At 44.0% G+C, this 15000-nt stretch overlaps 1 protein-coding gene across 1 annotated transcript in view; it reads left to right on the forward strand.

Annotated features, from left to right (window-relative positions):
• Positions 1-5290: 5290 nt before the first annotated feature.
• Positions 5291-15000, forward strand: part of ptprma (protein tyrosine phosphatase receptor type Ma) — a gene marked incomplete at both ends in the record, with an annotated part of 15619 nt that continues 5909 nt past the window's right edge. The window contains 4 exons of the mRNA XM_084086179.1: positions 5291-5423; positions 7331-7403; positions 12535-12613; positions 13904-14019. Of these exons, the coding sequence (XP_083942305.1) occupies positions 5291-5423; positions 7331-7403; positions 12535-12613; positions 13904-14019 (401 nt within the window). The remainder of the gene's footprint in view (positions 5424-7330; positions 7404-12534; positions 12614-13903; positions 14020-15000) is intronic.

The following is a 15000-nucleotide window of genomic DNA, read 5'->3' on the forward strand; positions in this document are numbered from 1 at the left end:
TGTGTGCGTGTGTGTGTGTGTGTGTGTGTGTGTGTGTGTGCGTGTGTGCGTGTGTGTGTGTGTGTGTGTGTGTGTGTGTGTGTGAGAGAGAGAGAGAGAGAGCGAAAGAGCGAGAGACAAAGACAGAGGCAGAGGCAGAGGCAGAGAGACAGGGCAAGAGAGAGACAGAAAGAGAGACAGGCCGTATTCCTGTGGGTTTTCAGGGTGTGTTAATATTTCTAATAGGTCTGTTATCAGCTCTCTGCCAGGCGTAAACACACACACACACACACACACACACACACACACACACACACACACACACACACACACACACACACACACACACACACACACACACACACACAACCACTCCCCCATCTCGTCTCTTTCATGTGTCTCTGCGTGAAAACTCCCACAATGCACTTCTTCTCTGTCAAAGAGAGCTGGAGGTCACACAGTGACTTTCTGCTGTGTGACAAACTACAAACCACTGTAATAAAAGAGAGGGAGAGAGAGAGAGAGAGAGAGAGAGAGAGAGAGAGAGAGAGAGAGAGAGAGAGAGAGAGAGAGAGAGAGAGAGAGAGAGAGAGAGAGAGAGAGAGAGAGAGAGGAGGGGGGGGTCCAGATGTCAGGGAAGAGAGTTCAACTTCCCTTTATAGGAGCAACTAAAATCCAACAATCAAATAATGACACATACATAACGGGTTGGAAATCCAACATTGTAACTTTGCTGCCAATGAACTTTTACTCTTTCCACGCAATCCTCTACTTATTGAGAAAGCCAACATGTTCAAGGTTGGCAGCAAAACATGTAGCAGCCTACCATGAAATGAGGGACAATGGGTGAATAGTTTTTTTTTTATATTATGTTGTTTGTACGATTCATTCAGATGGTCATTCTTTTGTGCATCACACTATGTCATGAATGCTTTGGCAGCATGACAATGCTTGTAGTGACAATAAAGTATGTCGCTGCTGTTAGGCAGAGACCTTGTGCTATCTCCACTATCTTTTCGTAAATGAATGCCCTCCTTCACTATTCAAGAGTATTACACAAAACTAGCTTTTCTGTTCTGGCTCCACAGTGGTGGAATGAACTCCGCAGGCTGAAAAGCCACCTCTTCAGGAAACACTACCCTTCCTCTTCGCCTTGCCTACTTGTTGTTAACTAGTTGTACGAACTCTTGTTTTATTGTTTTATTGGATCTTGTTTATTCTATACACTTATTGGTTTTAGCTCTTGCTCATTTGATTTTCCTATTTGTCTCATCTGTTTAAGAAAGTAGGTAGCTGATATATTGCACTTTTACCTTAGCGCTAGGTATACTCTTAGTTGCTTGTTTTAGAAGAGAATGCACTTAATGCTTCTGGTGATTAGTAGTTTTGTTCCCTACCTATGTTGAATGCACTTATTGTCACTTTGGATAAAAGCGTCTGCTAAATGACTGTAATGTAATGTAATGTAGTGAATAAAATGATTATTTAATAACGGATTTGGACGAGGGATCTACCCGACAGTGACGATATTTGAATTGAAATGACAGAGGGAGAGAGACGAGACAGGCAGGCAGGCAGGCAGACAGGCAGACAGACAGACAGACAGACAGACAGACAGACAGACAGACAGGCAGACAGACAGACAGACAGGCAGACAGGCAGACAGGCAGACAGACAGACAGACAGACAGACAGACAGACAGAGCGCTCCTGTAGGTTCCTGCATGTCGGTGCAAACCATAGAGTTACAACAATATATCCAGAGGGCAGAGGGCGCCCCCCAGCTATTCAATTCAATGAAAGTTGCTCAGTGGTGTTTGAAGCACCCGGAAGTCTGCCGGAAGTAAAACTGGGTCCATTGGGTCTCTGCCGGAAGTACCAATATTGGGTCGTGAGCAAGCAAACAAATGGTATAGATGCACGTGCAGTAGCGTTTTAAATGCGGAAGTAATGCATTCTCAGATTTGACCACCAGCTTCACTGTTCTACCGCGGCTCTGGGGGCTTGGTTCTACCGTGGTTCTGGGGGCTTGGTTCTACCGTGGTTCTGGGGGCTTGGTTCTACCGTGGCTCTGGGGGCTTGGTTCTACCGTGGCTCTGGGGGCTTGGTTCTACCGTGGTTCTGGGGTCTTGGTTCTACCGTGGCTCTGGGGGCTTGGTTCTACCGTGGCTCTGGGGGCTTGGTTCTACCGTGGTTCTGGGGGCTTGGTTCTACCGTGGTTCTGGGGGCTTGGTGCAAACGCACCCTTCCCCATCACTCTCTGTTCCGTCTCTGTTTTTCTTCCCCCTTTCACATTACGTTCGTCTGGCTGGTCCTTTGGTTCCTCTCATCTCTGTTTCTGTGAAGTGTAAATTATATTTAATATTTTCATTATTATGATGAACTTTGCATATTTGTCCCTCATGTATGCTGACTTTATATATCTCTGTGGAGAGAGAGAGAGAGAGAGAGAGAGAGAGAGAGAGAGAGAGAGAGAGAGAGAGAGAGAGAGAGAGAGAGAGAGAGAGAGAGAGAGAGTGCAAGAGAGCGGGAAAGGGGAAAAGGGGGGAAACAGAACTATTTGTTTGGAAACCCATTTGTGTGTGTGTGTGTGTGTGTGTGTGTGTGTGTGTGTGTGTGTGTGTGTGTGTGTGTGTGTGTGTGTGTGTGTGTTTAATTAGTGTGTTAAAGGCCTTATCAGTGTGGCCGCATGCAGGCTTTGAACATGACACGGATTGTCTGCGTGTGTCTGTGTGTGTGCTTGCGCACGCATGTGTTCCTTGGGGACACTTAATCATTCACACACATTCTCATACATACACAATGCAAATACATCACAAACACGCGCAAACACACACACACACACACACACACACACACACACACACACACACACACACACACACACACACACACACACACACACACACACACACACACACACACACACACACACACACACACACACACACACACACACACACACACACATAAAAGATTCAGATTCATAGTGTAGTGGTGTTTTATTTATCAGTTTGCATGTCATTTTAAAAGCACTTTGCATAATAACCACTGCAGATGTATTAGTTATATTGTATTAACATACTCTAGCATAGAAATATAGTAGTTATATTGTATTAACATACTCTAGCATAGAAATATAGTAGTTATATTATATTAACTTACTCTGCCGTACAAAATCTGTCAAACCTTTTCAGAAATAGCAGACTCTCTGGGTGTGTGCTCGCGCACACATGTGTGTGTGTGTGTGTGTGTGTGTGTGTGTGTGTGTGTGTGTGTGTGTGTGTGTGTGTGTGTGTGTGTGTGTGTGTGTGTGTGTGTGTGTGTGTGTAATAGATGTTCAGTCAATTTTATTCCCTCTAACTTTCTTGGGACAGTTTTTGTTAAATAAGAACCTCTCCTCTCCTCTCCTCTCCTCTCCTCTCCTCTCCTCTCCTCTCCTCTCCTCTCCTCTCCTCTCCTCTCCACTCCTCTCCTCTCCTCTCCTCTCCTCTCCTCTCCTCTCCTCTCCTCTCCTCTCCTCTCCTCTCCTCTCCACTCCACTCCTCTCCTCTCCTCTCCTCTCCTCTCCTCTCCTCTCCTCTCCTCTCCTCTCCTCTCCTCTCCTCTCCTCTCCTCTCCACTCCTCTCCTCTCCTCTCCTCTCCTCTCCTCTCCTGTCCTCTCCTCTCCTCTCCTCTCCTCTCCTCTCCTCTCCTCTCCACTCCACTCCTCTCCTCTCCTCTCCTCTCCTCTCCTCTCCTCTCCTCTCCTCTCCTCTCCTCTCCTCTCCTCTCCTCTCCACTCCACTCCTCTCCTCTCCTCTCCTCTCCTCTCCTCTCCTCTCCTCTCCTCTCCTCTCCACTCCACTCCTCTCCTCTCCTCTCCTCTCCTCTCCTCTCCTCTCCTCTCCTCTCCTCTCCTCTCCTCTCCTCTCCTCTCCTCTCCTCTCCACTCCTCTCCTCTCCTCTCCTCTCCTCTCCTCTCCTGTCCTCTCCTCTCCTCTGTCTGCAGGTTAGATTGATTTTCAGCAGGAAATTGGATTCAGCACTCACTGTTTGCCTTTTAAAATGTGTGCGTGCGTGCGTCATTAGAAAAGACAGGATGTTGTGTCCTTTGCAGCACACACACACACACACACACACACACACACACACACACACACACACACACACACACACACACACACACACACACACACACACACACACACACACACACACACACACACACACACACACACACACACACACACACACACAGAGAGATATGTTCAATTAAAAGAGAAACTGCCTGTACGCTGAAGCAGTTCAATACATGTTTACTGTTACAAAATGTCCAATTTGTCCACAGCTATTGCACCTTATATTATCTTTTTTTCTTTCTTTTTTTCCTATAATTTAGAATAGCAATTATTTGTTACCCCTATTTCTCCCCATTTTAGTCGTTATGCCAATTCATTCCTCCCCACACACATTTCTGCATTGGCACTGCTGTCGTGTCCTACTGACTCACCTGCCAGCGAGGAGCCCCCACCAGGAGGAGGTACTGCAGCGCCTTCGTCTTACTCTTCCTGCCCAACACTCCCCGCTGACAGGTGCCGCCCCCAGTCAGTAGGAGTACATGCAATGACTAATCACCCTCCCCGCCCGGCTTCGCTTCCCTCACCCGAACACGGACCAATTGTGTTCGCATAGACCAGGTTTTCAGGCCAAGGACCCCCTAGCTGAGAGAGAGATGAAGCAGGGACCCCCATTATATTGTGTAAAATGGTGCTTCAGATATACTTTTGCTGCTCTTTTTTCCCTCTACACCTATAACTCTTTGCCAAAAGCCGATCTACAAGATCTACTTCGGCTATTTTTGGCTAAAGTTCTCCTCAGAAAAGGAATGCTAGGGTTCAAGTGGTTGATATAAAAAAAGAAAAATCATATCAAACAAAAATTTGGCGGACCCCCTGTAGTAACTCTGAGGACCCCCTAGGGGTCCCGGACCCCCTGTTGAAGACCCCTGGCATAGACGCTCGACAAAGCCGGTGGCACGACGGTGGATTCGAACCCACATCCTCTGCGGCGGTGGGCAGGGACTTTACCACTGCACCACCGAGCACGATCTTCTCTACCCTACTCTTCTATTCTCGTCTCTGTATCTGTCTGTCTGTCTGTCTGTCTGTCTGTCTGCCTGTCTGCTTGTCTGTCTGTCTGCCTGTCTGCCTGTCTGTCTGTCTGTCTGTCTGTCTGTCTGTCTGTCTGTCTGTCTGTCTGTCTGTGAAAATCTCTGAAATCGGAGTCTGTCAGAGTCGTGTTAATATCATGTGTATTATTTTGTGTGCAGGGGCGCCATACCTCTATGTGAACACTAGTGGGCGTGTGGTGGGACAGAGAGCCCAGCTGTTCAGTCGTCAACTGAAAGAGAACGACACCCACTGTGTCACCTTCAAATACTACCTGACCCCACCTGTCCAGCTGTATGTCTTCGTTAAAGGTACAGTATACCTTTAAATACTACCTGTTAAAGGTGCAGTATACCTTTAGATACTACCTGTTAAAGGTACAGTGTACCTGTGTACCTTTAAATACTACCGTTTAAAGGTACAGTGTACAGTACCTTTAAATACTACTTGTTAAAGGTACAGTATACAGTACCTTTAAATATTACCTGTTAAAGGTACAGTATACAGTACCTTTAAATACTACCTGTTAAAGGTACAGTATACAGTACCTTTAAATACTACCGTTTAAAGGTACAGTATACAGTACCTTTAAATATTACCTGTTAAAAAGGTACAGTATACAGTACCTTTAAATATTACCTGTTAAAAAGGTACAGTATACAGTACCTTTAAATACTACCTGTTTATGTTAAAGGTACAGTATACAGTACCTTTAAATACTACCTGTTTATGTCATGTCTTATAATGTGATTTATATTGTATGCTGTTATGTTGCTTAGAATGGCTTTATTTTGAAAGACAGAAGTACCCTTATATTGAAAGGCCCGCTCTCGATGAGAAGAGGTCACTGTGACATTACTTAGGCCCTCTTGATGAGAGGAGGTAGCCTGGTAAACCCTCCCTCCGGAAAATCTCATTTCCATTTGATTTCAGGAAGGAGTCTGGCCTGAAGGCTTGTATGGGCGTTTCTAGCGCGTTACCAAAAAAACGAGCCTATCAGCGTCGTCGCTCATCTTTCTGTGATTGACAGCGAAAGTTGGCCAATCAGGTGGCGAGTTCGAGTGAGCCCGAATGTCACCGAGTGCAGTCTGAGTGCAGCCGACAAAACACGAACGGCGATCGATCTTTTCTGTCCGCTATTATCTCCGCTGTTTTAAAACTTCAAAAAGCTCTCAAACTTCTATTTTGAGGCACGGAATTTCCGATAAGATATCGTTTGGACAGAATTTAGTTGTTTAACTTGGTCAATTAATCATGACAGAGCCTATCTAAAAATAAACATTTAGAGAACCGGCAGGGGCTGGCAGTGACACGCATATATCCGAATAAGGCAACCTATTTTATTTTGGGCATGGCCGTCTCAAAAGTCCCGTTGCTTCACATTAGTCTGGAAGTGGTAAAAATGCACTGGCTGAAGTGGGACACTGCTGATTGGCTGAAGGGGTTGTCAGTCAACGGTATTACTCCCGCCCAACTCCAGCCCACAGCCACAATTGCAGAATGTGGGCGATCATGCCAGACTCACTCCTGAAATAAATTACAATGAGATTTCCGGAGGGAGGGTTTACCAGGCTAGAGAGGAGGTCATTAGTTAAGGCAGGTGTGTGAGTTCAGATACTTGCACTTGATAAAAGACAGCTGTGTGGGCTTGCAGACAGCATTTGAGTTAGAAGCAGCAAAGAGAGTGCGTCCTCTTCATTTCTGTGTCCTATTCTGATGCTTTTTCAACTTACCTTCTACATGCCTTCACCAGGAGGCAATGCTGTACGTTAGAATTCATGTGGAGGCTACAATTTCATGTTATAGTGACAATTTCATGTATGCATAACTTAGATAATGAGTCAATGTTAAAATCGGCAGTTAATGGTTATTGTGTAACGAGAAAGTAAAGAGAACAGTACAGCATCTCATGTCACATTGTATGTTATGTTTGTTTCCAGTTTTTACTCCATGACCTGTAAATATATATATATATATATATATATATATATACTTTTTTTTAAAGTTTACTACGTTAACCCTGGTGTCCTTATTTCAAAACACACTTTATGAACATTAAACAAATGCTTAAACACATTTAATTGTAGTAATAGTACTGTATGTATTACTATTTTATAGTAGTAGTATTATAACTAGTAGTGTTTGTTTATCTGTTCCAGAGAACACTGCTCGATTGGGCGTTCCCGTTTTCAACACGTCAGGCCACGCCCCCTACCACAACACTGGAAGGAGGTGGAGCTTGCTGTGTCAACATTCTGGCCAAACTACTACCAGGTAACACACACACACACACACACACACACACACACACACACACACACACACACACACACACACACACACACACACACACACACAAACACACACAGACACACACACACACACACACACACACACACACACACACACACACACACACACACACACACACACACACATCAGGGTCAGATTTAGATTCTGGACACCCCGTTAACCCTTGAACATACAACACACTTTGGGGCCCGGCAGTGGCTAAGGAGCTAGAGTGGCTGCTTGGGAAACGTGAGGTTCCCGGTTCGATCCTAGGGATGAGTACCGTTCACATTTGTGGGGCGGCAGTGGCTCAGGGGTAGAGTGGCCGGGTAGAGTGAACTGGAAACTGCAAGGTTCCCAGTTCGATCCCGGGCTGGGGGGCTCCCCCAGAGTTAGTGTTGAAGTGTCCTTGAGCAAGACGCTGAACCCCTAATTGCTCCCGATGAGCAGGTTGGTGCCTTGCATGCCTTGCACAGGCGAGTGCGCTCCGGTGCGCAATATCCGAACGCACCCAAAATGTCCTGTATGTTTAGTGGCTAGTTATGAGCTACAAAGACAGATAAAGCGAGCCCGGATCGCTGGCGTAGAGGTCCGGGCACCTAGGCTGCAATACAGCCTGATAGCGTGTCGCGGGGAGGCTGGGGGGGGGCGGTCTGTCCTCGGGAGAAGGGTAGCTACACTCTTGGAAGCAGGGATTCCCTTGAGACTTTCTGAGTGGTGTTGTGGTGTAGAGACTGGAGGTCATTACTGCTGGCGGGCTTCACCATGCTGTGGAGGGCTTCCTGTAAAACTGGTGGAAGAAGTAGCCACTCAGATTTGTTTTACTTAAGTAAAAGTAATAATACCACAATGTAATGTTTCCTTTTACTTGAGTGAAAGGCTGAAAGCGCAGTATTGACATCAAAATAGCACCAGTACCAAAGTGAAAGCAGTCAAACTTCTAAAAAAATCTACAAACTCATAACACAAATTACCAAAATATTAAATAGGGCTTAAGTCGTTAACACATATACTGCCAATCCCGAGATATCTCGGGACATTAAATCCACCCGTTACCTGCGTATCCCGAGATATCTCGGGATCGTCTTTTAATGTGGTTTGATAACGAAAAAAAAAAATTTTGGTACCATCCTTGATTTTTTTTTTTTTCCCCATGACGCTTCCGACCCATCCTATGAGAAAATATCCGACAACCGTTTCCGGTTCGTTTTTTATCTTGAAAAAAACAGTTTTTCCCTGGTTTTGGCTAAAGATCATGGTTTTCACACGGTTTAAAAAACGAATGGTAAGCTCCGGTTGTATTTTCTTTTATTTGATCGACGAACGGTTATCCTCTTTGTGTTTAAAAACGATCTGATAGCCGATCGGAGGCTAAGCTAATCTAAGATGGCCGGTGGGGAAACGTCACAGCCACGTCACAGCCAAACGGATATGACGTTTGCAGCCTCTTTTCGCCGCTGATACCACAGAAGAAGAAAAAGAAAAAAAAGTGTAAACATTATGAGGGCTCGTACGTCCGTCGTTGCTGTTTATAAACACCATCCGATCGCGGATTTTAATGGATATAATTTTTTTGTGAACGGTTCAAAAGGCTATAAAACTCAAAAACGCTGGCAGTGGGTGAGTACCTTATGAATAAACTCTGGCAGGGAATGTGTTAATGTATGTTTCGATAATAATAATCTAAATCTACAAAGTAACTAGCAAGTAGCGTTTTCAAATAATTATAGTGCAGTAAAAAGTACAATATTTGTTTCTGAGATGCAGTGGAGTAGAAGTGTAAAGTATCGAGCAAGTGGAAATATTAATGTTTAGAGAAAACATAGAATTCTCTCTCTCTCGCTCTCTCTCTCTCTCTCTCTTTCGCTCTCTCTCTATTTTTCAAAAAGCCAATTACATCCCAGATCAAATGTTTTGCCCGCACCCCCTCAGGTCAACTGTGTGTGTGTGCTCAAGTGTGTGTGTGTGTGTGTGTGTGTGTGTGTGTGTGTGTGTGTGTGTGTGTGTGTGTGTGTGTGTGTGTGTGTGTGTGTGTGTGAGAGAGAACGTTTGACCTGCCTGACTTCACAAGCTGATGACATATCGACTGGTGTGCGCGCACGCACACACACACACACACGCACACGCACACGCACACGCACACGCACACGCACACGCACACACACACGCACACACCAGAGAGTGACATTTTGTATTCTCACTAGTAACCAACACAACATTATAACAAAACAATTTCTCTCTCTCTCTCTGTCTCTCACTCTCTCTCTCTCTCTCTCTCTCTCTCTCTCTCTCTCTCTCTCTCTCTCTCTCTCTCTCTCTCTCTCTCTCTCTCTCTCTGTGGTGTGTTGCAGTTGCTGGAATTGAGTTTACAAACTATCTATCTATCTATCTATATATCTATCATGTCTGTCTGTCTGTCTGTCTGTCTGTCTGTCTGTCTGTCTGTCTGTCTGTCTGTCTGTCTGTCTGTCTGTCTGTCTGTCCCTCCCTCTCTCTCTCTCTCTCTCGCATGCACGCACGCGCGCACACACACACACACACACACACACACACACACACACACACACACACACACACACACACACACACACACACACACACACACACACACACACACACACACACACACACACACACACACACACCTCAGTCTCTTGTATCAACAGGACATTGTCATGACATTTTATTATTGAATGACTGTGATTGTGAAAATGTTCACAATCACCACCTGGTACTCCTACTTTGTGTGGGTGTGTGTGTGTGTGTTTGGGGGGGGGCACTTCCTGTCAGCTCTGGGCTTCGACAGGAAGTGTGTGTTGCCAGTTTCTGTGATAAGACAGAATGATGACGTCTGCAGGTCACACACACACACACACACACACACACACACACACACACACACACACACACACACACACACACACACACACACACACACACACACACACACACACACACACACACACACACACTGAGACATGACGTGACACCATTTCCTCCACTCTTTGTTGAGTCACTGCTCTCTCTCTCTCTCTCTCGCGCACGCACGCACAAACGCACGCACGCACGCACGCACGCACGCACGCACACACACACACACACACACACACACACACACACACACACACACACACACACACACACACACACACACTATTGTTCAGGTATACTGTGTATTGTGCCTTTGAACGAGGAACAAAATCTGGGAACAGGGTGAAGATGAACTCAATAGACTTCTATTATAACATGATCTCCTCTATGGAGGAATGTGTTGATGTGTTCTGTGTGGAGCACTGATCATTGAGTCTGAAGACAGGCTATAAGCTATATAAGGGAGTCCCAGCAATCTCAGGAACAAGGTATAGGACCAAACGCAGAGAACAGTTGTTGGTGAATAACTTAAAATGTTTACTTAAAAACTAAAACAAGCACATGGTAGACCTCACTGAGGGAAAACAGACCATAAGCTACGGTTCTTCCTACAATTAGGGGAAATGGTACAAAAACAGTAACTCGAGAATGTTGCAAACACACGACTGAGCCAATCTCACAAACACAGAAAGTCCCCTAAATACCTGTGGTGGAAAAATGTTTTAGTAAAAGTAAAAGTTTCAATAATGCAATGTTGAAATACTCAGTTACAAGTAAAAGTCGGAATTAAAAATGTACTTGAATAAAAGTACAAAAGTATTGGTATCAAAATGTACTTAAAGCACCAAAAGTAAAAGTACTAAAATGTTTGAAAATACAAACAAGCTACAAGTTCACAACGCGTCACGATGCGACGCGTTGTGCAACACAGTCTCACTGCCCCGAAGTCACATGTTGTGTTGCGTTGTGAGCTTGTAGATCGGCTATTTTCAGATAGCTTAGGTATAAAATAGGGCTAAAGTCGTTAATGTATGTTTTATAATGTAATCATTTATAAAGTTTTCAAATAATTGTTGTGGAGTAAAAGTGCAATATTTGCCTCTGAGATGTTGTGTAGTAGAAGTAAAAGTATAGACAATTGGAATTACTCCAGTAAAGTAAAAGTACCTCAAAATTGTACTTAAGTACAGTACTTGAGTAAATGTACTCCAGTGTTACACCACTGCTGAATACTAGAGAGTCCAATGGACCCTTTGTCAGCCTTCTGATTGGTCCGTCCAACCAGCAGGTTCCTCCCACCTTGTTCCACCCATGTTCCGCCTCCTTCTGGTTGTTATACATTAGTTTGCAAAAAATGTTACAACATAATGCCCAGTTACTAGCCTACTGCACCCGATATGTTCCTTTTTACTGAGGCCAAGTTAAAAATAAGAATTGAATACATTAAATATAATACCAGTACGAGGCAATTGAAAAACAGGGTTTATTTTTTTCAACAGTAGTGGATGGAGACAGAGGATTTTGAGCAGAATGAGGGGAAGAACAAACTGGGCAAGGGAAGAGTCACATCAGGGGCAAAAGGGGCACAGCGGACAGGGCAGGACACTCATAATCTCCCAAGAACAGATTCAGAGCTGCGCTACTGCATCTGTCGGGAGGGCCATTCAGAACGTTGGCCTACAAGTGGGCCGGCCTTAGATCAGGAAGCAAGCCGCACTTCGCCCAATCAAATGTAGTGGGCAGGATTTTACATCTGTGTGTTCGCTTTCTAATGTGTTCCCACTGGAAACAAACCCAAACTCATTCAACACCGGCGTCCTCGGAGCCGACAACACCACGGAAAGTTAGTAACATTTGAACTTGTTCTTCCATTATAGAAACAAGTGGGCTTATAACCAAAACGACCCATGTTCTGTGGGAAAAATGTTGTTAGCGTTCGGTGGGAGAAATGTTGTTAGTGGGACTGAAAACATAGGCGAGCGCATTGAGCAACAATTCAACGCTGACTCTACGTTTTGCTGGATAAACATTATTATAGCTTTTGTAGCTACAGTACTATTAGTGAACGCGGTGTCAGGCTTACTGTACATGTATATTGTAGTGGAATATTCTTGAATGACTAATGATGGTGTGTGTGTGTGTGTGTGTGTGTGTGTGTGTGTGTGTGTGTGTGTGTGTGTGTGTGTGTGTGTGTGTGTGTGTGTGTGTGTGTGTGTGTGTGTGTGTGTGTGTGTGTGTTCAGTTGGTGTTTGAGGTGGTCTCAACAGGACAACGAGGTCTTCTGGCCATCAAAGACTTCGCAGTTCAAGGACGCGAATGTAGTAAGTACCCCTCCCCCCCCTGAACTTGACCCTTGTTATCCAATTAAGGACTCTAAGCTCATTAGCCAATCAGACTTCATTATAAAACACACAGTGTTGTAAACAAGGAACTCATTAAAGCACATTGCATCATGCGTCATTAGCTTTGATGTCCATCCATCCATCCATCCATCCATCCATCCATCCATCCATCCATCCATCCATCCATCCATCCATCCGTTTCTGACCCAGATTGTTTTGTTACATGAGCTGTCAAATAACACACACACACACACACACACACACACACACACACACACACGCACACGCACACGCACACGCACACGCACGCACGCACGCACGCACGCACACAAACACACACAGGTTCTGCTGCCTGGCTCAAGGGATCATGGAATAGGTTATACTGTGAGCCGTGGTGAAATGTGATCCATCTCCCCGGAGCTGGAGATAATAGAACATCATAAATCCCCTCAGAGAGAGAGGAGAGGAGAGGAGAGGAGAGGAGAGGAGAGGAGAGGAGAGGAGAGGAGAGGAGAGGAGAGGAGAGGAGAGGATGTCACATAGCTAGACGATAAGAGATCTCTGCCTATACTGATATGTCTGGTGAATTCAGAAAAAAAGACAGATACAGAGATTTGTGGATTTATAGACATTTCTGGACAAGCGCTGATCCGACGACTTCCCTCTGCAGTGCCCTCTCTATCCCTCTCTCTCTCTCTCTCTCTCTCTCTCTCTCTCTCTCTCTCTCTCTCTCTCTCTCTCTCTCTCTCTCTCTCTCTCTCTCTCTCTCTCTCTCTCTCTCTCTCTCGATGATACACACACCGTGTTCTAAGTCGATCGGTCAGGCGATTCTGGAGATAAGACAGACATGCCCACACGCAGACATTCCATGCATTTAGAGATAGATAACACCATTGCAGAACCAATGCAAAGACTTCCAAAGAACCAAGCTGGTCCTTCATGTTGAGAATAAGATAAGATAAGATAATTATTGTTCTATGGTAATATTACAATATGAATGCAATGATCTAATTATGTTTTTGGAGTGAACACGCCTCACTCAAATCATTAGATTATATTGCATTGATATTAATGTGATAGTGTAATAATTGTTGTATAATTGCTATTAATATTGTAATGTAATACACTGCCTGCATATAAAAAGCATTATTTTTAATATTATAATGTAATAATTGTGTTTTTCCAGTGAACACGCCTCATTTCCTACATATATAATCATTCTATTAACATAATGTTTAATATTATAATGTAATAATTGTGTTTTTCTAGCAAACACGCCTCACTTCCTGCATATAAAAGGCGTGGAGGTGAACTCCAGACAGACGGCCGCGTTCCACTGTACGGTCAACGGCCGACCTCAAAACTACAATCACCTCTGGCTTCAGGTAATTATCTACCTCATTAACATAAACCTTCATTAACATGCAGTCAATTTAAAGGTAGGGTAAGTGATTTGCGTTGGTTAAAATAATTGTTAAATAGCTCTATATTCTGATAGTACTCATTGCTATAGAGTGTTTGTTCAGTATTAGGAGTCTCCTTGTCTCTCCACCTCTTTATTAAACAGAAAATGCATTTTCGTTTCAGTTTCAGTTTCATTTCCAATTTTATCCAACCAGGACAGAGAACTCAATCAGGATATAGATTAAACAAGTGAAATTGGAAGTGATGACACTAAGAAATGAGCAGGCAAAATTGGAACTGGAACACTATACAAATTAAGCTTAAAAATGGGTACTTTCTCCTGATTGGCTGAGATTTTGACGCCTACCAGAAAATGTATTTTCTGTTTATTAAAGAGCTGGAGAGACGGGGAGACTCCTGTTACTGAACAAACACTCTAAAGCAATGATTACTATCAGAATATAGTATTTTAACCTTTTAACAAAATACTTTTTGTTTTAACCAAAAAATATCACTTACCCTACCTTTAACGTTGAGGTGCACTGGACCTGGATACATGTGTAAGTAGTTCTACCTTCTATCTGTGCAAATCAACATTCTGCTCGGTTAGTGAAAATGTATGGGGTATATTTATTTTATTATCTTATTTTATTTTATCAAGCTGTCACACAGGAAACATCTCATGATGGGTAAAAGCAGGTTTAAGAGCTCTCTCCACACATTCTCAACCTGATTGTTGCTCAGCATCAAAATGGAACTGGTTACAAACATTCCAATAACCCATTAAGAACTGTGTCATTTTTAGATTTGAGCTAAAAAGCATTATTTTACACTTTGGGCTATTCAAAAATAGCAGATATACAAGCTCATAGCGCGGCACCGAGTGCCGCGCTACGAGCTTGTAGATCTGCTATTTTTGAAAAATCGTGAAAATGTGTGCAAATCTTTGAATATATATTTTT

Source organism: Gymnoscopelus microlampas, assembly GCF_963454915.1.
Source record: "Gymnoscopelus microlampas genome assembly, contig: SCAFFOLD_222, whole genome shotgun sequence".
Taxonomy (NCBI): domain Eukaryota; kingdom Metazoa; phylum Chordata; class Actinopteri; order Myctophiformes; family Myctophidae; genus Gymnoscopelus; species Gymnoscopelus microlampas.